This window comes from Rhinatrema bivittatum, chromosome 12 (genome assembly GCF_901001135.1).
Source record: "Rhinatrema bivittatum chromosome 12, aRhiBiv1.1, whole genome shotgun sequence".
Classification (NCBI taxonomy): domain Eukaryota; kingdom Metazoa; phylum Chordata; class Amphibia; order Gymnophiona; family Rhinatrematidae; genus Rhinatrema; species Rhinatrema bivittatum.
Window position 1 is genome coordinate 110,232 of NC_042626.1, and position 27,504 is coordinate 137,735.

General features: G+C 43.6%; 1 protein-coding gene across 5 annotated transcripts in view; it reads right to left on the reverse strand.

Annotated features, from left to right (window-relative positions):
- The window catches only part of RBM15 (RNA binding motif protein 15), a 41,275-nt gene extending 17,867 nt beyond the window's left edge, over positions 1-23,408 (reverse strand). Inside the window, exons 1-3 of one of the 5 annotated variants that reach the window (XR_003852193.1) lie at positions 20,640-23,408; positions 13,940-15,387; positions 12,193-12,242 (exon numbers count right to left, since the gene is read on the reverse strand). Coding sequence is in view for 2 of the 5 variants with exons in the window: in XM_029573362.1 (XP_029429222.1) it covers positions 11,955-11,991; positions 12,193-12,242; positions 20,640-23,171 (2,619 nt within the window). In the remaining 3 variants the exon portion in view is untranslated. Of the gene's footprint in view, positions 1-11,917; positions 11,992-12,192; positions 12,243-13,864; positions 15,388-20,451 lie in introns of all 5 variants that reach the window. The other 4 variants (XR_003852192.1, XR_003852194.1, XM_029573362.1 and 1 more) reach the window with 4 other exon arrangements.
- Positions 23,409-27,504: the final 4,096 nt, after the last annotated feature.

The window sequence follows — 27,504 nt, forward strand, 5'->3', positions numbered from 1 at the left end:
TTTGGGGACCGGATCGTGGGTTCGCCTGGCATCATTGTGTAGTCTTGAGGGAGGTGGAACTAGCTGAGCTCCGTCCCTGTCCCCCCCTACCGGAACGGTGCCCACGAAAGGGCCGGTTCCAAGAACCTGAACGATATGACAGATTACGAGGAGTTTGTTGACGCGTGGCTCGGGTCTTCCGCTGATTTCTGGCAGAATACCTAGTTGAGGAATAGAAGGACCTCGAAGTCCTCGGACGATCTTCAGGAAGTTTATGAACAGCATTCTCATTGAGGGACTTGATAATTTGGTCCAAATCCTCACCGAAAAGGAATCTTCCCTTGAAGGGAAGAGACCCTAGGTGCGTCTTAGAAGAGGCATCCGCTGACCGGTTCCTAAGCCACAGTAGAAGCCGAGCCGAGACCGCCGCCACCATGGAGCGCGCAAGGACTCTAAGGAGGTCATAGAAAGCATCTGCCCCATAGGCTAGAACGGCTTCCAGTCGATCCGCCTGTTGGCCTTCCGCTTCTGGCAATTCCTGAGAAGTGAGAAGTTGTTTTACCCATCTTAGACCCGCTCTCTGTGCTAAGGCGCTACAAATAGCTGCCCGCATCCCCAATGCCGAAACCTCAAAAACTCTCTTGAGGTACACTTCTAGTTTTCTATCCTGAGTGTCTTTCAAAGCGGTGCCACCCGTGACAGGGATGGTAGTATGTTTTGTCACCGCCGAAACCGCCGAATCCACTGCAGGAACTTTTAGAATATCCAGAAAATCTTGTGGTAGGGGATAGAGCTTCTCCATAGCCCTGCTGGACCCTGAGGGTCGCCTCAGGGGTATCCCACTCCCGAGAAATGAGCTGGAGAAAAGAAGGATGAGTAGGAAAAGCTTTAGCCAGGGGCCGAAGCCCCGCTAATAGAGGGTCTCACTTTTTGACATTAGAATCCGGACCGACTGGTTCCGGAGGAGGGTCGATGTCCATTTCTCTCAAAATGTGAGGTATAAGATCCTCTAATTCTTCAGGTTGAAAAATGCGGAGAACCCGCGGGTCATCTCCCTCCATTGGAGCTGCTAAGGAGGGATCATCCCCCGAAGTATCTCCCAAAGGGATCCCCCCCTGACCATCGACGAGGGGTCTAGGAGGGAGAAAATTGCTCTTGGAGGGTTCAGGATTGTTTCCCGAAGGTTGTGCTGTAGTTTGAGAGGAAGGTCCCCCCAGAGGGGCTGACAAACGTATCAGCTTGGGGGGCGTGGGTCCCGGGAGATCCATCGGCGCATCCTGGTATTGTAGAAAGGCTTTGTGCATTAAAACAATAAAGTCGGGAGAAAAAGAAGGTACTCCCCCAGTAGAGACCTCCGGGGGTTCCCCCTCCCGGTGTCCAGTCTCTAACTTGTTCGAAGATGTTCTTGGAAGCGGCGCTGAGGTAAACAGGGAGTCCTCCTCAGAGATTTCCCCCTCAGTTAGATTCCAAAATGGCCGCTGTTCCCGCGGTGCGCGGGAACGGGGCTTGCCGCTTCCGTGCTGCGCGGTCAGAAACGCCGCACACATCCCCCGCTGGAGGGCTGGCTTCCCCTTCGGGAAGGCAGCCTGAGCACTTCCCCTCAGGCGATAGTTTCTCTTCCTGCCGGCCACAGGAAACGCAAGCCGCAGAATGCGGCATCTGACCCGGTGAGGAGAAAAAAAGAAAATGACTGAAAGCGCGGCAAAAAACTCCCTCGCGCAAAAGCCTGTGCTCAAGGAACCAGCTGCCCCTGCTAACCCGAAGAACTACCGAGGAATAGGCCCTCTCGGTAGCTGGCAGCCCCGGGGAATTGAAACGTCGCGGGGGTAAGCAAAAAATGTCCGTTGAGGGGGGGGAGGGGCTGGCACCACCAGCGTGCACCCCAATTAAAGCTTCGAAGTAAAAATAAGAAAAATGTCCACCTGAGGAAAAAATAAAACACACTTACCCCAGTACGAATACCCCTAAGGAAAAAAAGAGAAGAAAAGAGAAGAGAAGAAGAGAAGGCAAGCCTGTCAGCAAGCTCCGGTGAAGGAAAAACTTTTTTTTTTTTTTTGAGTACTAACAGTGCTAACAAAACTTCTCTAGATTTAAAGATAATAAAACACTCTCTTACTTGATCCCTTAAAACTAAAAAGAAAGGAGCCTAGAGAAAAAAAAACTAAGCTACCACAGTGGGGAACTCTGGGTTCCCTGCTCTCATCTGCTGGAGTCAGAACGATACTGAAGTTAGAGACCAGGGTGATGAGGTCATATAGAACCTCTACCAAAATTCTGTTCTGACTCCATCTGCTGGAAAGGGGACATAACCCACCGTCTGGACTGATCCTGCTACGTACAGGGAACTGCAATATTTGAACCCCCTTAAAAAAAAAATTTTTTTTTTTTACTTCACCCTTTCCCCTCCAAGTTCCGCCCTATCCCTGCCTACCCCACATGTATACTATAACCTCAACTCCATGTTTTGCTTATATTTATTATCTACTTGATCTTTCCGAAGCTTGTTATATAACTCTGTATTCTCTCCAAGTTCCACCTATCTCCCTGCTGTTACAAGTTACATGTAAATTGATATGATGTTTCGACGAATACCGGTATATAAAAACCTTAAATAAATACATCCTTGAATGATACTAATGAAACAGGAGAGCTAAGGCATCCCAACAGAGAGGTTCCATTAAAAGCAAACAGTCCATGTGCCCATATGTAAAAAATCACCGAAGCTAATGATTTCTGAATTATCCGTAACAACTGAAAAGCAGGTTGTTAATACTAACAAAAAACACACTTTGAAATGTCTGTATGCCAATGCCAGAAGTCTAAGTAGTAAGATGGGAGAGTTACGAGTGTATAGCAGCAAATGATGAGATTGACATAATTGGCATCACAGAGACTTGGTGGAAGGAGGATAACCAATGGGACAGTGCTATATCAGGGTACAAATTATATCACAATGATAGGGAGGATCAAGTTGGTGGGGGGTGTGGCAGTTTATGTCCGGGAGGGTATAGAGTCCAACAGGATAAAGATCATACAAGAGACTAAATGCTCAGTAGAATCTATATGGGTAGAAATCCCATGTGTGTTGGGTAAGAGTATAGTGATAGGAGTATACTACTGTCCACCTGGACAAAATGATCAGACAGATGATGAAATGCCAAGAGAAATCAGGGGAGCTAACCAAGTTGGCAGTACAATAATAATGGGAGATTTCAATTACCCAGCTAACACACAGGGAGTCAGCAGTTATCCACACTAGTTAATGTTATGAAAAAAGTGGACAAAAGTGGACAAAAGAAAAAATACCCATTTTTGAATTAAAAATAAAAACAAATTTTTGAAGGAGAATGATTAAAAGACCGGTTGGTTTCTTTGATGTTACACAATGTCAGGCTTGCTGACACCTTCATTTAGACTTTGCTATAATTATAGATTTTTGGTTTCCACTTTTTTCATAAGATTTCAATTACCCCAATATTGACTGGGTAAATGTAACATCAGGACTTGCTAGAGACAAAGTTCCTGGATGTAATAAATGACTGCTTCATGGAGCAATTGGTTCAGGAACCAACAAGAGAGGGAGCTATTTTAGATTTAATTCTTAGTGGAATGCAGGATTTGGTGAGAGGTAACGGTTGTGGGGCCACTTGGCAACAGTGATCACATAACATGATCAAATTTAAATAACTGGAAGGGGGACAATAAGTAAATCTGCAGCTCTAACACTAAACTTTCAAAAGGGAAACTTTGATAAAATGAGGAAAACAGAAAAAAACTAAAAGGTGCAGCTGCAAAGGTTAAAAAAGTGTTCAACAGACATGGACATTGTTTAAAAATACAATCCTAGAGGTGCAGTCCATATGTATTCCACACATTAAGAAAGGGGCCTTACTTCCAAAACGATTATCGTCATGGTTAAAAGGTGAGGTGAAAGAGGCTATTTTAGCCAAAAAAACATCCTTCAAAAATTGGAAAAAGGATCCATCTGAAGAAAATAGGATACAACATAAGCATTGTCAAGGTAAGTGTAAAACATTGATAAGACAGGTGAAGAGAATTTGAAATGAAGTTGGCCAGAGGCAAAAACTCATAATAAAAACTTTTAAAAATATATCCGAAGCAAGAAAACTGTGAGGCAGTCAGTTGGATCATTAGATGACCGAGGGGTTAAAGGGGCTCTTAGGGAAGATAAGGCCATTGCAGAAAGACTAAATGAATTCTTTGCTTCCGTGTTTACTAATGAGGATGTTGGGGACATACCAGTTCTGGAGATGGTTTTCAGGGGTGATGAGTCAGATGAACTGAACGAAATCACTGAACCTGGAAGATGTTGTAGGCCAGATTGACAAACTAAAGAGTAGCAAATCACCTGGACAGGATGGTATGCATCCTAGGCTACTAAAGGACTCAAAAATGAAATTTCTGATCCATTAGTTAGAATTTGTAACCTATCATTAAAATCATCCATTATACCTGAAGACTGGAGGGTGGCCAATGTAACCCCAATATTTAAAAAAGGCTCCAGGGGGCGATCCGAGTAGCTATAGACCATTGAGCCTGACTTCAGTGCTGGGAAAAAATATAGTGGAAACTATTCTCACGATCAAACTCGTAGAGCATATAGAAAGACATGGTTTAATGGAACACAGTCAACATGGATTTACCCAAGGGAAGTCTTGCCTAACAAATCTGCTTCATTTTTTTTGAAGGGGTTAATAAACATGTGGATAAAGGTGAACCGGTAGATGTAATGTATTTGGATTTTCAGAAGGCATTTGACAAAGTCCCTCATGAAAAGCTTCTAAGAAAACTAAAAAGTCATGGGATAGGAGGCGATGTCCTTTTGTGGATTACAAACTGGTTAAAAGATAGGAAACAGAGTAGGATTCAATGGTCAATTTTCTCAGTGGGAAAGGGTAAACAGTGGAGTGCCTCAGGGATCTGTACTTGGACCGGTGCTTTTCAATTTTATATATATATATATATATATATGATCTGAAAAGGAATATGACGAGTGAGGTTATCAAATTTGCAGATGATACAAAATTATTCAGAGTAGTTAAATCACAAGCGGATTGTGATACATTACAGGAGGACCTTGTGAGATTGGAAGATTGGGCATCCAAATGGCAGATGAAATTTAATGTGGACAAGTGCAAGGTGTTGCATATAGGGAAAAATAACCCTTGCTGTAGTTACACAATGTTAGGTTCCATATTAAGAGCTACCACCCAGGAAAGCGAGCACTCTCAAGGGCCAGACCGTAAGAGAATAGAGTCGTGTTTTCGTGAAGAATTGGACCTTGCTGGAGAAGGTCCCTATGCGAGGGGCAGCAAAGGGGACATGCCACGAAAAGCTACGCATGTCTGCATACCACAGGCGTCTGGGCCAATACGGGGCCACCAGAAGGACTAATCCTCTGTGGTGTTCGACCTTGCCCGCTAGAGGCCACAGAGGGAAGGCGTACAGTAAGTCCTCCTCTGGCCAAGTCTGGACAAGGGCGTCGATCTCTTGGGAGCACTGATCTCGTCTGGGACTGAAGAATTGTGGAACCTTCGCACTGTGAGATGGAGCCAGTAGGATGATGGATGGGAGGCCAACTAAGAACTGGAAGGCTCTGGTCAACATCCATTCCCTGCTGAGAGAGTCTGCTCTGATGTTGTCTTTTCCCATGATATGGGAGGCAGAGATAGGTTTAACTCCAGCCATTCCATAAGGAGGTCTATCTCCAGAGACACTTGATGGCTCTCTGTTACTCCCTGGCAGTCGATGTAGGAAACCATTGTTGTGTAGTCCGACATCAGGTGGATTGCTTGCCCCTGGAGCCTGTGGCTGCAGGCATGCTAATCTGACCGCTCGTGCTTCCAGGCAGTTCATGTTCCAGTTCGCCTCTTCCTTGGTCCATTGCCCCTGGGTTGTCAGCTCGCATCCATTGTGAGGACAACCCAGTTCAGTGGGCACAGGCTTACACCCTTGCTTAGGTGAACTTCCTATAGCTACCACTGGAGCCGAGAGCATACTTACATTGTTAGGTGGAGGCGAATCGAGTAGTCTTGAGACAGTGGGTTCCAGCGTGACAGTAGAGAGCGTTGCAGAGGCCGCACATGTGCCCTCGCCCATGGTACTACATCCAGGGTTGAGGCCATGAGGCCAAGGACCTGGAAATAGTTCTACATCCTGGGGTGCATCATGTTCGTTAACAGACGCAATTGGTCTATCAGTTTCCTTTTCCTTGAGGGAGGGAGAAAGACCTTGTTCTGCTTGCTGTCTAATCGGACCCCCAGGTACTCTAAGGACAGGGAAGGCTTGAGGCTGCTCTTGTCCATGTTCACGACCCAACCGAGTTCCTGTAGGAGACAGCTGGCCCTGCTGGTCATCTAGAAGCTCTCTTCCAACAACTTTGCCCGGATCAGCCAGTCTATAACGTAAGGATGCACCAGGATCCCTTCTTTCCTCTGTGCCGCCAACACAACCACCATAATTTTGGAGAATGTTCTGGGGTGGTTGCCAGGCCGAAGAGCAATGCCCGGAACTGGTAATGGTAGCCCAGTACCACAAAGTGTAGGAAATGCTGGCAGTCTTGATGGATTGGAATATGAAGGTAGGCCTCAGAGGTCCAGGAAGGTTAAAAACTCTCCCGGTTGTACTGCCATTATGACGGAGCGAAGAGTTTCCATGCGGAAGTGGATTATCCTCAGATGCTCTTGAGATCCAGGGTGGGTTGGAATGAACCCTTTTTCTTGGGCACGATGAAATAGATGGAATGCCCCATATTTACTTTGCGTGTAGTTACTGGAGTTATAGCCCTAAGACTGAGGAGCCTTATCAGTGTGGATTCTGCTGCCAGTTTCTTGTGCTGGGAGTGGCAAGGAAACATCATGAACCTCTCCCAAGGGATGCTATGAAATTCCAGAGCATATCCTTCTCGTATATCATCTAGTACCCATTTGTCAGACATGATCTCGACCCACTGCTGATAGAGAGCCAACTGTGATACATTACAGGAGGACCTTGCAAGACTGGAAGATTGGGCATCCAAATGGCAGATGAAATTTAATGTGGACAAGTGCAAGGTGTTGCATATAGAGAAAAATAACCCTTGCTGTAGTTACACGATGTTAGGTTCCATATTAGGAGCTACCACCCAGGAAAAAGATCTGGGCATCATAGTGGATAATACTTTAAAATCGTCGGCTCAGTGTGCTGCAGTGGTCAAAAAAGCAAATAGAATGTTAGGAATTATTAGGAAGGGAATAGTTAAAAGAACAGAAAATGTCATAATGCCTCTGTATTGCTCCATGGTGAGAACGCACCTTGAATACTGTGTACAATTCTGGTCGCCGCATCTCAAAAAAGATATAGTTGCGATGGAGAAGGTACAGAGAAGGGCAACCAAAATGATAAAGGGGATGGAACAGCTCCCCCTATGAGGAAAGGCTGATGAGGTTAGAGCTGTTCAGCTTGGAGAAGAGACGGCTGAGGGGGGGATACGATAGAGGTCTTTAAGATCATAAGAGGTCTTGATAGAGTAGATGTGACTCGGTTATTTACACTTTCGAATAATAGGACGACTAGGGGGCATTCCATGAAGTTAGCAAGTAACACATTTAAGACTAATCGGAGAAAATGCTTTTTCACTCATCGCACAATAAAGCTCTGGAATTGGTTGCCAGAGGAGGTGGTTAGTGCAGTTAGTGTAGCTGGGTTCAAAAAAGGTTTGGATAAATTCTTGGAAGAGAAGTCCATTAATGGCTATTAATCAATAGCCACTGCTATTAATTGCATCAGTAGCATGGGTTCTTCTTAGTGTTTGGGTAATTGCCAGGTTCTTGTGGCCTGGTTTTGGCCTCTGTTGGAAACAGGATGCTGGGCTTGATGGACCCTTGGTCTGACCCAGCATGGCAATTTCTTATGTTCTTATAATGCCTTTGTATCGCTCCATGGTGAGACCGCACCTTGAAAACTGTGTACAATTTTGGTCGCCGCATCTTAAAAAAAAGATATAATTGCGTTGGAGAAGGTACAGAGAAGGGCTACCAAAATGATAAGTTTTGTTTACGATGCACACTTGTTTTAATGTGAACCAGCATGATGGGACTGCGTTCTCGAATGCCGGTATATAAAAACCCTAAATAAATAAATAAATAAGGTAAATGGAACAGCTCCCCTATGAGGAAAGACTAAAGAGGTTAGGACTTTTCAGCTTGGAGAAGAGACGGCTGAGGGGGGATATGATAGAGGTGTTTAAAATCATGAGAGGTCTAGAATGGGTAGATGTGAATCGGTTATTTACTCTTTCGGATAATAAAAAGACTAGGGGCACTCCATGAAGTTAGCATGGGGCACATTTAAAACTAATCGGAGAAAGTTCTTTTTTGCTCAACGCACAATTAAACTCTGGAATTTGTTGCCAGAGGATGTGGTTAGTGCAATTAGTATAGCTGTGTTTAAAAAAGGATTGGATAAGTTCTTGGAGGAGAAGTCCGTTACCTGCTATTAATTAAGTTGACTTAGGAAATTAGCCACAGCTATTACTAGCAACGGTAACATGGAATAGACTTAGTTTTTGGGTACTTGCCAGGTTCTTATGGCCTGGATTGGCCACTGTTGGAAACAGGATGCTAGGCTTGATGGACCCTTGGTCTGACCCAGTATGGCATGTTCTTATGTTCTTATGACTCTCCCTCTTCTATCTCTTTGTCCCATGGATGGGTCAGCCAAACTTCACTGGGAAGTTCGGGTCGAACCCGAGTCCAAACCTATTTCTCTTTTTGGTTGTCTGTTCCGAAAGGACTGAGACCTTCCTGAGGACCAAGATGATGACTTTCGATAGTGCCAGAAGTGCTGGAGTACCTGGCCCAACCCCTCATGGGTGAGGAGTGCTGTGACCTCTTTTTCTTATCTTCCAGTAGCCGGGGCTCTGGAGATTCACCCCACTTACTGGCTAGCTTCTCCAATTCGCTTCTGAATAGGAGAGATCCCTTTAAAGGGCATCTTTGTGAGGTCCGCTGACCAATTTCGCAACCATAGCTATCTTCTGGCCGCCACCACTGAGGCTACTCTTCTGGCCAAGGTACTAACTAGGTCCGAGCTTGCATCCACCAGGAAGGCTGTGGCGGGTTTGATCGCCTCGCCAGCATGCACCCCTGAGCTATCTCCCTCTCTCAAAAGAGAAGCAGACACAAATGAGCCATCAGGGCACAACAGGAAATGATCTGCATTGTCATTGCTGTCGCGTCAAAGGCATGCTTAAGGATGGATTCCAACTGCCTATCATGAGCACCCTTCAAGGCCACTCCTTCCTTTACTTGGATAGTAGTTTGCTTCAAGACTGTGCAGACCAGGACGTCCACTTTCGGGAAACACAGGCATTCTTTGACCACTGAGTCCAGAGGTTACAAGGCCTACAAGGCCCAACCTTCCTTTAAAACTTGCTTCCGGGGAATCCCATTCCAGGTCAATCAACTCCTGGATTGCTTCCAGCATCGAGAAATAGCAAAAGGCTTTCCATAGAGACACCACGATGAGGTTCTTCTTTGACTCAGACATAGGGTCCGTGCCTGGGATTCCCAGAGTCTTCAGGGTCCAAGAGACTAGGGTTGGTAATTCATCTCCGTGGAAAAATCAAAGCATGGTATGGTATGGCTTTAGGCCTGGAAGGATTTCCCCGTCCTCCAATGAATACCTGTCATCATCCATGGTGTCTGGGTCCCTTTCAAGGATATCCTTGGTGAGGTGAGGCATGTCCCAAGACATGCTGACAGGGATAGGAGGGTGAGACCTTCCCAGCTGGGGCTCAGCCCGGGGCTGACTGCGCCTGAACAAAGGCTTGAAGGCCCTGAAAAAATTCCAAGAGAAGGTCGCCGGGCCTATAATTGGTCCAGGAGGAACTGGGGTAGGGGCTGCTGAACTGCCCTCTCCCAGGGAGGACGCAGCCCTGGAATTGCTCAGGTTCGGGGTGCTACCAGATAAGGTCGTGGCTAACCTGTCCTCAGATTGGGATGGGCCGGACTTGGAAAGGTTCTGAGAATCCAGCCCTCCCTGGGCCTCCTCACAGTGCTGACAAAGGAAGGACTCCAAGTCAGACTGTGCCGTCCTAATATGGCAGGCAGCACAAAGGGAGTGTCGCCTGAGTCTCTTTGCTGCCGGGGCCATAACCTCTGTAGCTTGTGTGCTTAGCCGGATATTGCCTCTCGAGCGTGCACAGTCTCGCCTCAATGCACGTAAATCTAAGCGGCTGGTTGTGCGCCAAGGCATGCTTGTGCTTTTGGGTGCAGCTGTGCGTACTTACGTGCACATTGGGCGCACGGGCTGGCCAGCACCGCTTGTACAGATGAAGGGGGGAAAATGGCGCTGCACCAAACCACGCACAAGATGGCGCCGTGGACCACTACATGGAGTGTCCACCGAGTCTGAAGCGGGGCCTAGCCCATCGGGGGGGGGGGGGGGGGGGGCCACTCAACCCACTCGAAAACCCCCTTCTCCGAATGGGATCGGGAATGCTGTCGGTACAGCACACCAAGCAAGGAACCCAGAGGAAAGACTTACCAAAACCCTTCCAAGTCTCTGGATCGGAGGAGTTCTTCTCTACTTACCTGGTCTCAGCTCTTACTGGCTGAGCACAGAGACGGTCTTTGGCTGCGGGGGACAGGGCTTAGGCTGTCACCGCCGCGCTCGGCTTCCTGCACCCACTGCCTTTCAGCTGCTTCAGCAGCAAAGTTCATGCCAGGAGCCGGCTAACGGACCAAGGCTCACCTCTGAGGGATCTCAGAAATCACCTCAGGTATTCTCAGCTGGGGAAGGGACCCTTAGGTATCACCGCAGGAGAGTGGGACTCGATCTTCCTTTCAAATTTAAAGGTAAATTTCTCCTTTGAACTAGTGCTGCAATCCCGCTTAACACCGCTGCTGGTGTGGGATAGCATCCACATCTGCTAGGAGACGGAGATATACTGAATGGCTGAAGTCACTGTAGGGGTATATCTAAGGCGATGTCAGCTTTGAAATCTGACTCAGTCTCCATCTGCTAGCAGGGGAGCACATAACCCATTGGTCCCGAGTCCATCTGGCTACATGCTAGGAAATACTTTTTTTTTTTTTCACTCAATGCACAATTAAGTTCTGAAATTAAATTCCCAGAGGAAGTGGTAAAGAACTAACTGCAAGTGTCCCAAACCTCTGTAGGCAAGACTCCAACTGGCCTTTCAGGATTGCAGCTATATGCACAGTGCAGGTATCTCTGCAGATATTTGTTCAAACCCAGTCTGGGGCAAGGCCCCATCTACTGTAGCTAAATTATAAATCACCTTGAGCATGGGTTTAGAAAGGCTAGTAAATAAATCCAAACATGTTGGGAGCTCAGAAAAGTGCACAATATATCTACTTCTGCCATACTGCCACAGAAGATATTCATTCTTCAGTCTATGCAAGTACGCAAATCAAACAGGAAAATGATAAATCAAAGCCCAACTCCTCCTATCATAGATATAGGGGGAATTTTAGTTTCTAACAGGGATTCCCTATTCATGACCCATTCAAGATCTGTCCATCAATGTTGCAGTTGGCAACGGAGCTCAAACTGTCTCGAGTAAGAAAATGCTATAAAAACATGAAAGAGCAAGCCTAATGCAGAAAGAAAAGGAATCTCTAAAACAGTAATTTAAATTATTCTAGGAAGCTTTTTAAAAAGCTGCTCCCAAGAACCTCAAGAGTAGCAGAGCACTCTTGGGCATCAAAGCTTACCTCAAACTGTGTGGAAATGGATTTCCAAAAGGGTATGAATCAGATCCTATACTCACAAATATGTACCTCATACAACTGATCATCATAACAAATAAACTCGGCCTACTGAGTTAATCCCTTTGATTATAAAGGTGAGTTGGGCAGACTAAATGAGCCTTCTGGCCCTTATCTGTCATTCTGTCCCCCTCATATCTTACTTTGCAGTTCTTGGTTAAAATTATCAAACAGTATTCTCTATGAACAGAGCCATCCAATTCTTGACAATTTTGCCCTAATTTCCAAAGAAAGGAGAGCACATTTAATGTTGTTTTATTAGCATTTCACATTTTATTTCTTTTTATCTTTAAAAAAATAATTAAAGCTTATAAGATACCTTGAAACCTACTAACCCACCCAAGCCATTTATGTCCTGAAAGCACAGGCCACATCTGTCATTTTTCAGAATAAATGTGCTGTAACTTTTTATATTTACCAGACAGATACGATGTCCGTCTGTAGCCAGCCCGGACACACTGACGAGTCCTGTGAAGACATAACTTACCATTACCCATCAGTCATTATGAGAGGGGCACAAGTTTCTCTGCGATCAACCAGGAAGAACAGTCTTAAGTATGCAAGATTATAAAATATTTAATGATTGCACAAGTATTCTGGAATCCAGGGCACTATAAAAATGTAATCTGAAAGGCATGGTTAGATTATAACAGCTCTGACAACAACACAGAACTAAAACAGCATCTTCTTTACAAGTTAGTAGCACTCCTGGCAGCAAACTGCCTTCACTGACTTATTTTATCATAGGCCAAATGAGCATTTTTTAGGTTTTCAATATTATACAGATAAAATAAACTTATCTTATTTCTCTCTGAAAAACAAGATAAGTGCATTTTATCTGCATAATATTAAAAAAAAACAAAAAAAAAAAAAACACACAACTTTTGGCCTACAATTAAATAAAAGGCTGCCGAGAGTGCCTATTATGATGGTTAATAAGTGTTTTAGATAAAACAGCTAGTCAGGCCGCTCAAGCAGTTTATGATTCTCAGTCTATCACACAGAAAACAGTTATCTGATCTTCCTGTGTTTCCATTACTGGAAAGGATTTAGTTATTTCACAAGTTTCTGATTTCCTAGATAATTGTAAACAAAATTTATGACTCACTTCCATAAAAAGGTCTGCTTTTCTACCAATAGGTATTTCAACAGCAAATGAAGTCTTATATGTATGCTATTGCTCAATCTCTGGTATACAAATTACTTTTTTTGTTAATACTTTCCATAACCAGAAGTAAACAAAAGCAGCACAATATACAATTGCTTTTTAAAGGCAAAAAATTATTCTACGTAATTAATATTTAGCAAGAAATGAGAGGTATCTCTGTTCAGGGCACACTATAACACTGAGTTTACATAAACAGATTTACTGTATTCAATTTTCTTTTTGTTCTAAATTAAATTAGAATATTTTTAATATATTCATGCCTGCTGTTTCTCCTCAAACTATAGCATCACCAGCATTTTTAAGCAGCAAAGTGTCATTTCAGCTGACGAAAAAGGCACAGGCCTTGCTTTCTCAAACTTGTTCTGCACAACTTGGGGAAGGATATCACCAAAATTAACAGCACACAAGTGAAATTGTATTTATGCTATTTACATGCTCTCAAGATATTAATAATTAAGGTTTTCATGCTTCTAATTATGGTCACTTGCAGGTCTTTGTTACTGAAGACCAAAGTAGGTCCATTTCAATAAACTGTAGTGCTACCTATTAATTTTCATATGTTCCTGTCATGCTCCTACCAGATGGCAGCTGCTGGTGTCAACAGTTGGATGGTGGCTTGATACTGAGCTCAATTTAACACTAGGATTGATTTTAAAAGTAGTGATGATCACAGAGGGACAGAAAAGCATACCAGCACATGTCTATAACCTGACAAAAGTATAAAAATCGTCCACTTGCAGGGTATTTAAACTATTTCCAGCCAAAAAAGGGCCTCCAAATGAACCTGGGTACCCTTACTGCTGCATCATGCAAGACTAATGAATAATTAAGGGAACATAACTCATAAATTCTACATACTTAAGCAGTATTGGACACCATCCCTTTAAGCAATCATTTAGTTTGCCCTGTTAAACCCTCTTACCTGTTTCTAAGGGATTTACAGCAAGAGAACACAAAACTTGTAGCCACCAGCGTGGAGTCCTTAGCTGATAATCACCTGTTGCCTATTAGCTGCAATCCTGTTTCAAGATGGACTGGTAGAGGCTCTTTATCCACTGAAAAGTTATCAGGCAAAAGGAAGAAACGTTCATCCTGAAGAGGTCTTCGTTTGGACTGTCAGCCAGGCAAACTAGTTAATTCAGATCAAGAAAAGGGTTCTGAAGATAAATGATGTAGTGATTTTAATTTCTTCTTGAGCTTAGGTGTTGCCATTGTGCCAAGAAATCCCCTGCTGAAAACACTGCACCGTACTCCTGTACTGTGAATAGCCTTTCAAAACGCAGGAGTACAAAACAGCACAAAGTAATGCTGAAACTGCAGCAGCAGAACATTATATTAAAATGGTGCCTCCATTTTTTTTCACAATCTGTATTATAAACCAAGGTATCTGGGAAAGACTGTGTTTTTTCGTACCTAGTTACAAGCTCAGGGTGCATGCACATCCGTAGCAGGTGGAAAGGGACACATGAAGGCACTGAAACCAGGGCAAAGGATAAATTACAAATCTGAGCCCCTCAGGAATGTTTCTTCCATTCAGAACTAAAACCCCATTGCTGCAAAACTCTGGTCAAAGCTCCTGAACTTGTCAAAGGTTTTATTACAATTAACATTTTGTAAGAAAATTCGCAGCCTTCTCTCTTTTGGCAACTTGCTGCAAAGGTTTAAGTGCAAAACTCAAAGAAATCTCAAACTTTTTCTTCAAATTAAATCAAACTAAAGCCCATGAGCTGGGTGAACAAAATAAATTGAAAACTTAATTCAGAAACTTGGGCTCTTGAAGCCAGCGACGACTCTGCCTTGGTCACTGTCTGGAGACTTTAACATGTTTCCCAGTTGTATGCCAGTGACAGCATCGATGCATCTAAAGATAGGGAGATCACAGCAAATAATCCCCTTCACTGCATACAATGGGAGCACAGCAAGAAATGCACTAGATTTTCCAGGTTTGGCAAAAACAGGCTGGTCAATAAGTAACTGATGTTCTCCCTGCTTCTTGCTTATGACTCTCAGCAGTTTTCTGCTACAAGTCAAGCAGTTAGCAGCACACCACAAGGGCTCAAAGTTGTGTCGTCAATTCACTTCCAGGCAGAAAAACATTTTCCTCAAAAGAAACAAATTTATTTAGAATGAAACAAAATCAGCTCAACTCTGTGTACGGTTTGTGACAGCTACTTTTCAGCTGTGTGAGCCATAAAAAAGGTACTCCTTACTTTTCCAGAAATCTTGTGTACACAGCACAAAGCACAGAAGTCATCACTTTTCCACTTAAACACGGGAATTGGCATCACAACACCAGATACACAACTTTTAAAGCTGCCATTTTAGTAAAATGCACTAATACTAAACAGACATTTTCTTCCAATGGAGGCCCAGGTAAGTTCCACTTCTGAACTGTCCATTAGAACTTAGCATCCTGTGTTCTTTGCCACAAGTCCAGCAGATTATCTTGTAGGAGAAAATAAAGAGGATTATAAGTATAGAAGAGACATCAGCGGGTTTTCTGCATTATTTAGGTGAACAAAATGGAGTGTCACATTTTTTACAGCTATCACATCCATCACTGAAATTGGCACCAATAATACCCAGTCACCAAGCCTTGAACCTTTCTGTACATAAAATGTAGCATAAATTTGTTTCATGTGCGAATGTTGTTGAATGGCTATTAATTTAAGATAAATCCTCTGAGACTGAAGGTGACCAAACAAGCTCTTCTAAAATCAAAGTTTACAACCCAAATATATCTTAAAAAGAAGCTAACAAAATACAAATTTGTTTTTTTAAATCACATCTGTATTTAAACAAACTTTCTTAGAAGTCTGTTTACAGTTATTTATAACATCTTAGAACATGCAATATCTGACTTTCTATACAAGCCAATGATGCATATTGTAATTCAAGCTTAGTTTGGGCTAATTTACTTCTTATCCATGTGGTGGCATCGTAAATTTGCATAAAACGGTCTAAAAAGTAGCAGCCAATGAAAGACAACTAGTTAAACAGTGCAAGATTTCCCTTCCTTCATCAGTTCATATAATAACCCGACTCACATTATTGCCCAATCTGTAATATGAGGTTTTTTTATATGTCTTTCTGCCCAAAACAGTAAACCCTTTTCAACTAGTGGTGCTAGAAAACACCATGCAGCATAAACTTCCCATGGGAACAAGTTCATTCAACGTTACATCCAGTAAGCCATGGTGTAGAGAACATGATCACCCTAAAACCGTCCGACTTTATGGCTACGTAATGCTGAGTCTTCTAGAGACATAGAGAAGACTCAAGTTCCAAAAGCAAATGTTTTGACTGCCAATAAAAAAAACACACTATAGCAAGCACATTATTGAATTCAGTCTTTTGAAGTTTTTTCTGTTTCTCTGCTTCAAATCATCAATTTTCCAACTACAAGAACATGTATGCAATATACACTTTTTACTAATCAAATCCATTAAAATGTCCAAAGCCTTACATCTTGAATTTGGTCTAACAGAGCCCCATCCTGATACTCTTCTGGATCCAACGAGAACATAATGAAAACTCCTCATTCTCTTGTTATTTTTTTCTGGTCCTTGTATGGGGGTCAAGGAGGCAGCTCCAACTATGGAATTTAGGATGAATTGCATTTAAATCTCCCGAAATGCTTTAACACGTTTGATTAATAGAAAGTGTACAGAAGTGGTAGCCAAGTTAATTTTAAATGTAAAATATCTTGGACAAGTGCCTTTTTGACGAGACAAAAGGAAACAAGTCTCAAAAACTATACTATGAGGAATATCTGGTCCAAATAACCAATAAGACATTTAAAGACAAGTGCACATAAAGGAAATATATTCAATGGGTTGTTGGTGTTTTGTGAACAATTCAAAGCATAATAGGCTCTGTCGTTCCCAAAGGCTGTACCAAACATGGCAATGAAATAGTATAATGCATAAGATTTCTCTTCAAAATACTTTCAGTAGCAACCACAACAGCAAATTTAACACAGACCAATATTTAATTTAAGTGGCAACAAGTGCATTCATTTCATGGTTAGCATTAGGAACAGAAACCTATGGAAAGTCAGGAAACTAACTACATTGTTCAGTTATTAAGAGTCAAACTCTCAGCCATGCCTCCACCACTCTCTTGTTTTAATTAGGGTTTTAAGCCAGGAGTTTTAACAATACAACCTGCTCCAAGTGCTGGAAATGAGAAGGGATATGCTAATCTAGCTATGCTTTCAACAAAATTACATCACTTAAAATGCTCTGCATTTCTTTTTACAAAATTAGCATCAAGCGGTGGATATTCCCATCATTAGTGTAAGGACGAACATCTTCCAACTCAAACATACATGAGGATTGTACAAGAAATGATTTCTAGCATTCACAGACACCTACCTAACATGAGATGCAAAATTCTCTGCACAGAAAGACACAGTGAGCAGGATAGAAAGCCCATATAGATAAAACTGTTATTTGGGGTATTACTGGTGCCAATTCACGAAAAAGGAAAGTTTTCAATTACAAACACTGAAAAACAGCCAAGTTTAACATTCACTAAAGTCTCGCATTCCCCAGAGGAACTACAGCTTTTTTCCATCTTAGTGAAATATTAGAAACATTAAATGCAGGTCAGTAAGAAACAAAGGCCTTCAAAATGTAGATACTCTATTACCTGAGAGTATTTTAACATGTTACACAAGCAAGTTGTTATCTTACAAGACCTATTCACTGTCACAAGCAACAAAGTCCTTACTTACAAACAAACTGGCATGTTCTTAGCAGCCAATTTCTGGTTATGGGGATTAATTTCAAATTTAACACTGATTTACTAAGCTGTTATCCCATAGAGAGAGAATGGGAAATAAGTCTTAGCAAATCAGGACTTCGGAGAGGTCAAAGATGTTATAAAATATATTCTGGTATTTAAACTACACCACAAGTCAATTTACTAAATAACCTCTGAAAGCATATGAGGGCTAGACTATAAGGTCATCACAATTTTATCCCAAATATAAGTCTTACTTAAAGCACTTTATAAATGCTCTGGATTTTTCTTCAGAATGTAAATTCAGCAGGTAATTATCCACTTCATAAGCAGTGAAAACTAAAATCAGGCTGATCTTGATTCACAAATTTATCCCTAAATATGTAATTTTGAATTTTATCAATTTAGTGAAAAAAATAGTTGATACAAATGCATACAAATCAACTTTGAAGTATTATATACAAAAGGGATTATGGCAGCCACCAGACAAGATGTTTTTAATGGCTGAAGGATAATCACCTGACTCTCTGCACCCTCAAATAATGTTTTACAACACTACCATTCACCCTGACATTTTAGTAGAATGAACTAGCATGCAGATAACATTGTCACATTTACATTCTTATACGACCCATAAATACACACAGGCATGAACCTGAACATTCTGTGGCTAAGGAAAAGTAAATTGTGATATTTAAATGGAAATTAATTTTGGAAGGGTTAACAAAAGTGGGGTGAGATAGGCAGCCAATAAGGGGAACCAAAAGTGTATGTAAAATTAATAAAGTTCAAACATGAAAAATATTTTCCAAGTGGCTGTTTATATGGTCTATAATTGCTACCACTGGAACTGAAGTTGAAAAAGTTCTTGCACAGTGGGCCCTCTAAACCTTGCTAAAGCATTATTCACTACAGAAATCTAGCAGGGGTAGACAAAAACTTAATGCTAGCAAAGCCACCACATTATGGGAAGACCCTCACCAATAATTATCTGCCAGGAGGATCCCCCAAAAAACATCAGCAGCACCCACTCCCACCGGGAGCCGGTTCCAAACTTGCAGGTTTTCTGCATTGCGAGACTAGCACAGCCAGCTCACGAGTTTAAAACTATGCATGGTGCCAGCATTTAGAAGGGTTCCGTGTGCCACATATGCCAGAAGTCACTCACTATAATATAAAAAATATTTATAATAGAACATATATATAAAATATATAAATTCAATTTTGCAATACATCCAACCACAACACTAACCATCAAAAACGTTAGAAAACACCACACACCTTATTCAATCACACATCAAACTCACACACAAAAATAATAAAAAGACTTATTTCTCCCAATGTGTTTCACACAATAAAACTTCTTCATGTGAGTTCAAGGTTGTGTGATTGTGTAGTGTTTTGTTTTTTTAAACTGTTTCATGGTGTGGCTTTCTTTTTTGATGTTTTAATGGTCAGTGCTATGGTTGGTAGACATTGCAAAAGTGATTTATATATTTTATCTTTGTATAAATAAAACTATTATAAATATTTTTAAATATATCTTTTTTGTAATATGATTTTGATTGTATGATATACTTTTCCATTGCCTTTTGTTTGGAAGTTATGCACCCACATAATTATCCCTATTCTTCTAAATGCACAGCACAAGATCTTTTAATCAGCCCCTTGGCCAAAAATTAATTTGCAAATTTACGAATGACATACCCATAACTTTTATTTGCAACTATTTTTAAGAGGGATGAAATCAGCAGGCCTCAAGAACTCTGTAAAAGGAAAGAAAAATGTAACTTTTCCATTTATATCCTATTTTAGCTGCTATAAATGGAATAGAAACACTGTTATGCATATTAATCATATCACGAGAAATGGGATTCTAGGATAATGTGCTTTTCTTATTTCTCAAGTACACAACTGCCTTTAAAAATAAACTATTTGGGAGAACTTGTATTTAGTATATTCCACTCAAAAGCCTCCCCCGCCCAAATAATACCCACTAAAATGCATTTTCCACACTATTCAACAGCTTCTCATTGAGAACACTGGATTGAAATCTCTAGATCATTTATGAAGTGCTACTGAATTCACTCGCATTTCCTGGACCAAAGGACCACACTGGCTTTACAGTAAGTTGTGGAATCTACCTCGCAACTGTCTTATTGAAAAAGAAAAATAAACCACCTAGATGTCTAAATGTTTCTTTAAGCACCTCTAAGTTACTTGCATACTAGTAAGCACAAAACATTCATGGTAGGTAACAATTCTTTGAACTATATTTAACCAAATATTCTTACTACTACAATCTTAAGGTGTATTATGGGATACAGCGAAATTCACGCAAATGAGGAAAACATGCTAAGAATTTTTTTCTAGCTTACATACTTAAAACATGCAAGATGTAAGCAGCGCTAAATCTTCAAAAGAATACCCAATCAAGAAGTAAAAATGGCCTCAAATATCCCAGAAATTAGCTCTGCGCCAATGTACATTCAAATGAAATCCTAAGAAATGATTCCCTAACAAAGGAACCCGTTCCCAGCACACGAGAAGGGAATATGTTTGAGGATTTCAGATCACATTTAAACAATGCAATGTTAATTTGCTAATGTGTGTATATCTTTCATGCAGAACTTCAGGCTATTAAGAATATCATGCATGTTAACTGGGAAAGCATACTTTAAAATTGAAGTTCTTAAAAAAAATGGACAGAAGTCCTGGACTAAGGGCAGATCTAGCTTCCTGTTCCATTTAGGAAGTACTCACCAAGGTTATCTTAACGGTCTCAAAGTTAATCTTCTATGGACTACTTTATGGAACAGTAGCACATAACCTGGAACTCTTAAACATAACATAAACCTTATAAAACAGATTATACTGTATCCCATAATACATCACATTATGAAGCATGAAGTAGCAGATACAATCACAATGAATCAGGATGCCCCACGTACAATGATCATAACAAGGTAGTCATCTTCTGATTTTGCCAAAGCCTTTGCAGTTGAATCGAGGAACTGCTGTGAGAAATCACAAGGTGGAAAGGCATGTAGAACACCGCTATTCTCTTTGTCCTTATTCCCCCCCACAGGGAGGCTGATGACCCCAGCTGCTTGTTTTTGTTTTAGATAGGACACCAAGTTCCGCAAAGGCCGTTGGGTAGAAGTGGCTTGCTCCCCAACAGAGGCAGCTGAGGTTCCAGGCACAGCAAGTAAAATGGCATATCCACTGGGCCCTGCCACTTTGATGCGTCGAGTTACCTCATCTAGTTTGGGCTGATCAAGTCGTAAACGTTGCGTGATCTTTAGCTGGGCTACTTTTCCTCCAGTAGAACCCTCAACCAGCAAGCTGCTGGCCACATTCAGGTCACCCTGCAGAAGATGCATATTGGACGGGAAGTTGCTGTTTTTGAGTAGTAGCATGCCCTGCCAGGCTAGGCATAGTTTATGAGTGCCATCCGGTTTCTGAGGAGATTTCACCCTGGCACTAATACTTTCAGGCCTCTCATCTTTTTTCAAAGGACTTTTACTTTCAGCCACTCTATGCTTCCGTTCCCTCTCTGCAGAGTTAGAATTCTTCCTGTCACGTTTATCGCCTTGTCCTCGTTCCAAACTGTTCCGGCGATCTCTGGAAGGAGAAGGACGCTCAATGCGGGAGACTGTGCGTTCAGTGTCACTATAGCGGCCATCACGTCCACTGCTGCCCTCAGGGCTACGTTCAGAGGAAGCACAGTGTCGCTTTCTGGAACGATCACTATCTGGGGAACGGTCCAAATGGCGTCCTTCATCAAGTAATCTTCGTTTCCTGGGCTGGTCTCGATTTGGAAGATCCCTTTCTCTTTCTAAGGACCAGCCATCCCGCCTGCGTTCCAAGGTTTCTAAGGGGTCATATACCGCACGATTTCTGTCTCTCATGGGTGGTGGTATCCAGTCAGTCTCTGGATATAAGTCACGCTCTCTGTCCCTATATAACAGTGGAGGAGTGCGGTCTCTGGTCCTTAGCGGATCAGGAGCCCGGTGGCCAAAAGTCTCTCCCACCAGATCATAATGAGGTAGAGGCAATGGTTGCAGGTATTGCTGTTGATACAGATGTTCTGTATCTGCAAAATCCACCCGAAGTCGACGATCTTGACCACCCAAGGGGAAGCCACGCATGTGGGTGCAAGCAGCCTGAGCAGCATCCAGGCTTTCATACTGTATATAGGCCCAACTATCTCCTTTACGGTAATCTATAGTCCTGATAGTACCAAATCGGTCAAATTCCCGAGCCAGGGCTGCCAGGGGGACCCAAGGGCCCAACCCTCCAACCCAAAGACGGGTTGTAGGCGTTGCTTTGCCATAGCCAATCTTGATAGGGTTGCGAACAACAACTTTGCCAGACATTGCCATCTTTGCCCGGTGAGCCATGTCCAGATTCTCAAACTTGAGGAAGCCATAGGTACTGGCTTGTCCTCTGGCAGGGCGCTTTATATCCACTTCTGTGATAACCCCAAAGCGGTCAAATGCCCTGCGTAGATCGTTCTCGCTCACTGTGATATCGAGATTACCCAGGAACAGTGTCCGGTTTGCCCTTTGATCGTCTTCTGGGGAGATCTCCTCCTCTCGAAAGCCCACTCGTTGCTCCAAAGTGTACGTCGGTCGCACCCGGCTTCCATAGAAACTATAGTCTCGCTCCCTTTCCAAGTCTCGAGGCAAGGGAGGGGGCGGTGGCGGAGGAAGGCGTCCCAGGGCCAGCTGCTGCAGACGGTAATCTCGGTAGCCAAGTCCTCCCGGAGACAGTGCCCTCTGTGCATGCGGGTGACGGTGCCCGGGCACGGTTGCCACAGACGCAGCTGCTGCCCCTGCTAGCGGGTATGCGTCCTTCACCAGCGGGGAGCGGCTACGGCGCCGGCTCGCATACACCGCTTCGATCTTCAGGGGCCGGTCGTAGAGCACCAGCCGCCCCCGCGCGTGCTTGGCTGCGCGTGCGTCCTCCGGCCTCCGAAAGTTGACAAAGGCCACGCGCTCGTCGCCCGTCCGGTTCATCTTCACGCTGACGTCACCGAACTTCTTAAACTCGTGGAAGAGGCCGTCCTCGACCGCCTCGTCGCTGAGCTGCGAGCCCAGCTCGCTGATCTTCAGGGTTTTGTACTCACTCTCGGCCGCCGCCGCCGCCGCCGCCGCGCCCCGGGCCTCGCCGCCGCCGGCGCGGCCCGCTGCGCCTCCGCGGGAGTCGGCGCTCTTACTGCTCGTCGCGCCGGGGGACACGTAGCTGTGCAGCCCGCCGGATCTGCCCGAGCTCGGGGCCTCGTACTCTCTGCTGCCAGCACGGCCCTTGTCTAGGTGCAGGCTGCGCCGGCCCCCGCCGCTCTCCGGCGGCTTTCCGGCCGAGCTGCTCCCGTTACTGCCGCCCGAAGAGCTCAACTTCTTATTAGCGCGCTCCCGCACCGCGTCCTCGGTGCCCCGGGATCGCTTCGCCTTGGCCGGGGAGCGCTCTTTACCCTTCATGATGAGCCAACGCCGCCGTCCACCCGCTCCACTCACACACACCAAGCGGACGCCATTTTCTGCTTGACCCGCCACGTGACCCCCGTCTAATGTGCTGATTGGTGGACTGACGGCCGTCTTGGTATGCGATTGGCTGGAGCTGCTGCTCGTCCTAACCGCTGAAGGGGCGGGCTGCAGCCCTGGCGTTGGCCCTGCCGTCCTTGCGTCATAGGCTGCGGGAGACTCTGCAGCTGCTTCTACACCTTATTGCCGACCGAAAAAGCTGCGCAAGCGCAGCCCGCTTGGCACGAGGTTGGTCGGGGCTAGACCCTTTCCGTTTGGGAGTGGATGAAGCAGCTGTCAATCGTTACCGGAGCGGGGGTGGGGATCAATCTCATGCAAAGCAGCCTTTCTTTAAGGACGTCTGAAATGCAAGTAAATCGCAGCGAGTGTTCGTCATTGGTCGACTTCTCTAGTCACCCAATCAAAAGAATCAATCAGATTCATTTAACAGGATGCTGCCTCGCATCCTGTACCCTATTGGATTGTAGATAGTTCATTCTTTACTTTTCAGTCTTTCCATTCATTTTCCCACCATCAAGGTAACACTAACCAGCCTGCAGCTTCCAGCCTCCCTGCTACCAGTTTTGTGAAACAGGACTGCATTCTCCCTTTTCCAGTCCTGCACCACTCCTCTTGTGTCCAAGATTCTCTTGAACAGGTCTTTCAGTAGATGCACCAGCACCTCTCAGAGTTTAAGAACATAAGAAGACACAAGTTTTCTAATTATCTCATTCAGATCCCTGCTCTTGTCCACTTTCAGGTTTCCTGGTTCCACCCATACACTCTCTTCTGTAAATAGGAAGTATCTAACCCACTTTCATCAGTATTCTTGCTAGCCAGCAATAGTCCTTCTCTAACTTCTTCCTTAGTAAAAACCAGATTGAAGTTTTTGTTTAATATTTCTGCTATTTCTTCATCCTTCTCCACACCTTGTTCCTTGTTGCCTTTCAATCTTACAATGCCACTTCTGGTCTTCCTCGTTTCTCCGATATATCCGCAAAGCTTCCAGCACAGAATCCCTCCTTGTTTCACTGACAGACTACCTGATTTTGGGCTTCGACAAAGGACAATCCTTCCTTCTGATTATGTTAGACCTTTCAGCAGCTTTCGATACCGTTAACCACGCCATCCTCATAAACCAACTCTCATCCATTGGAATAACAGGTACAGCTCTAGCCTGGTTCAAAACATTCCTCAATAACAGAGGCTACAAAGTGAAAATCCAGAACAAAGAATCTCCCCGCCATGACGCCCCACAAGGATCTTCAATATTTACCTACTCCCGCTGTGCCAGCTTCTAACCGACCTAAAACTCAAACACTTTGTCTATGCTGACGACATCCAGATAGTGATCCCTCTTAAAGAATCTCTCGTCAAAACTCTCGAATTCTGGGAATCATGCCACTCAACGATCAATGACCTGCTCGCCAGCCTAAACCTCATTTTAAACACCACCAAAACAGAACTCATGCTAATTTCTCGGGAAAACAACAATAATTCCAGCACCCCCCCAAACATTCCACTCTCCCCTCAAGTGAGAGACTTAGGAGCTATAATTGATAACAATATGAATTTGAAAGCATTTGTCAACCGCACTTCAAAGGACTGTTTCCACAAACTCCAAGTGCTGAAAAGGATAAAACCGCTTTTCCATTTTCAAGACTTTAGAACAATATTACAAGCAATAATCTTCGCAAAGTTAGATTACTGCAATGCTATCCTACTAGGACTCCCATCCTCATATACTAAACCTCTACAGATGGTCCAAAACGCAGCAGCAAGAATACTCACGAATACCAGAAGAAGAGATCACATCTCACCTATCTTAATTCATCTCCACTGGCTCCCTATTCACTTCAGAATCATCTACAAATCCGTTACCATCATATATAAGTCCATCCACCACCTTACTTCACTTGACCTTCAATACCCGCTCAGCCTACACAACTCCCTTAGACCGACCAGAGAAGCCTACAGAGGATCCCTCCAGATACCCAATTCGAAATTCACACGACACATAACCTCAAGAGAACGAGCTCTCTTGACAGCCGGACTATCACTCTGGAACTCCATCCCTACTAACCTTCGCCAGGAGCCTTGCCTGCCAACTTTCCGAAAAAGATTGAAAACTTGGCTTTTCAAACAAGCCTTCCCAGACCACATCTGAATCACAACCATCTATTCAAAGAATGTGGCCACTCCGGTTCTGTAAATAATTATTAATTTATGAGTCTAACCTTCTACTGTATTTTCTCGTCCCAGTTCCCCTGTTTCATTGTAACTGCAACTCCTCTGCACTAAATTCAGTTTTGTACTTTTTGCACACCCTGTTCGAATGTAAACCGGCATAATGTGATTTTTTCAAGAATGCCGGTATATAAAAAACCTAAATAAAATAAATAATATCTGAAAAAATGTTTTGTCACCATTCTTCACCTCTTTGGTAATCTTTTCTTCTACTCGAACGTTTGCTGTTCTGATTCCTTTTCTTCTCTTTCGGTTTCACCAGATATTATTCTCTGTGTGCCTCTTTGTGTTCCTTTGAACTTTTTGAATGCCACATTTTTTGCCTTTATTTTCTCAGCCACCACCTTGGAAAACAATATTGATTTCCCTTTTTTCTTACTTTTATTTAATTTTTTTAAAATAAAGATGTCACCTATTCTATTGCTTCTTTTAATATGGCCCATTTTGGTTCCACCTCACTCATCTCCTCCTTTCAAGGTACTTTGCCATTTTACCAAAGTCTATATTTTTAAATCCAGAACCTTGATCTTAGTGCGACTTCCCTCTATCTTGGCTGATATATCAAACCATATTGTCTGCTGATCACTGGTGCCTAGCTGGGCACTGTCATAGGGTGGAGCTGAGTGGTGGGGTTATGAGTGAGAAGGTACTGGAAGACCACACCAGGAACAACCAAATTCCCCAAAGGAAAAAATGACTCCTGACTATTTATTGTGATATACTGACTAAGTAAGAAGCTATATTATTATTTTCATAAGTAGAACATAACAAACCAGTCACTTATAATGACCGTAGGCACAAACAAATTATACAAGAAATGTATGAAGTTAGCATGGGGCACATTTAAAACTAATCGGAGAAAGTTCTTTTTTACTCAACGCACAATTAAACTGGAATTTGTTGCCAGAGAATGTGGTTCGTGCAGTTAGTATAGCTGTGTTTAAAAAAGGATTGGATAAGTTCTTGGAGGAGAAGTCCATTACCTGCTATTAAGTTCACTTAGAGAATAGCCACTGCCATTAGCAATGGTTGCATGGAATAGACTTGGTTTTTGGGTACTTGCCAGGTTCTTATGGCCTGGATTGGCCACTGTTGGAAACAGGATGCTGGGCTTGATGGACCCTTGGTCTGACCCAGTGTGGCATTATCTTATGTTCTTATGTTCCCCTGCCCCCCAGGTCCAGGCTCTGCCCCGACCTCATTCACTCAGACACCCCCTTTCTTACACACGCACACCCTTACACAGGCTCCCTCCCTCTCACTAACACCATTGCTCTCTTGTACACACAATCCCTCTCATTCACACACATACATAGAGGCTACGCTTGTGGCCCGCCAAGACTCTGCTTCTCTCAGCCACAAGCAGGATGGGCGCTGCTCACGGTCCGCTGTGTCTCTATTCTTCTTGGCCGCGAGTGGGATAAGCTCTGCTTGCGGCCCACCAGGTCTGTTCTCTCTCGGCTATGAGTGGGATAAGCTCCGCTTACAGCCCCATATGGCTGCTCTTGCTGCCCCCCTAGGTGACCACCTAGTTTGCTTATTGTGATGCGCTGGCCCTGAATAGATCCCTGGAAACAGAAGTGGTGCCACAGAATTGGAGAAGAACAGTGGTGGCCTCGCTTCACAAGAGTGGTAACAGAGAAGAGGTTGGAAACTTCAGGCCGGTTATAGCTTCACATCGGTGGTGGGAAAATTAATGGAAAGGATAGTGAACTATCTACAATCTGGTGGGTTGCTGGACCTGAGGCAGCATGAATTCACCAGGGGAAGATCCTGGCAGACAAATCTGATAGATTTTTTTTTTGTTTGGGTGACTATAGAATTGGATCAAGGAAGAGCGCTTGATGTGATTTAGTTGGATTTCAGCAAAGCTTGGGAGTGGGCACCAAGGTGGTGGCATGGATTACAAACTGGTTGACCAATAGGAGACAGCGTGTAAAGGTAAATGGAACCTACTCTGAAGAGAGAAACGTGATGAGAGTGCCACAGGGATTGGTGTTGGAACCAGTTCTGTTCAAGACCTTTTGTGAGCAACATTTCAGAA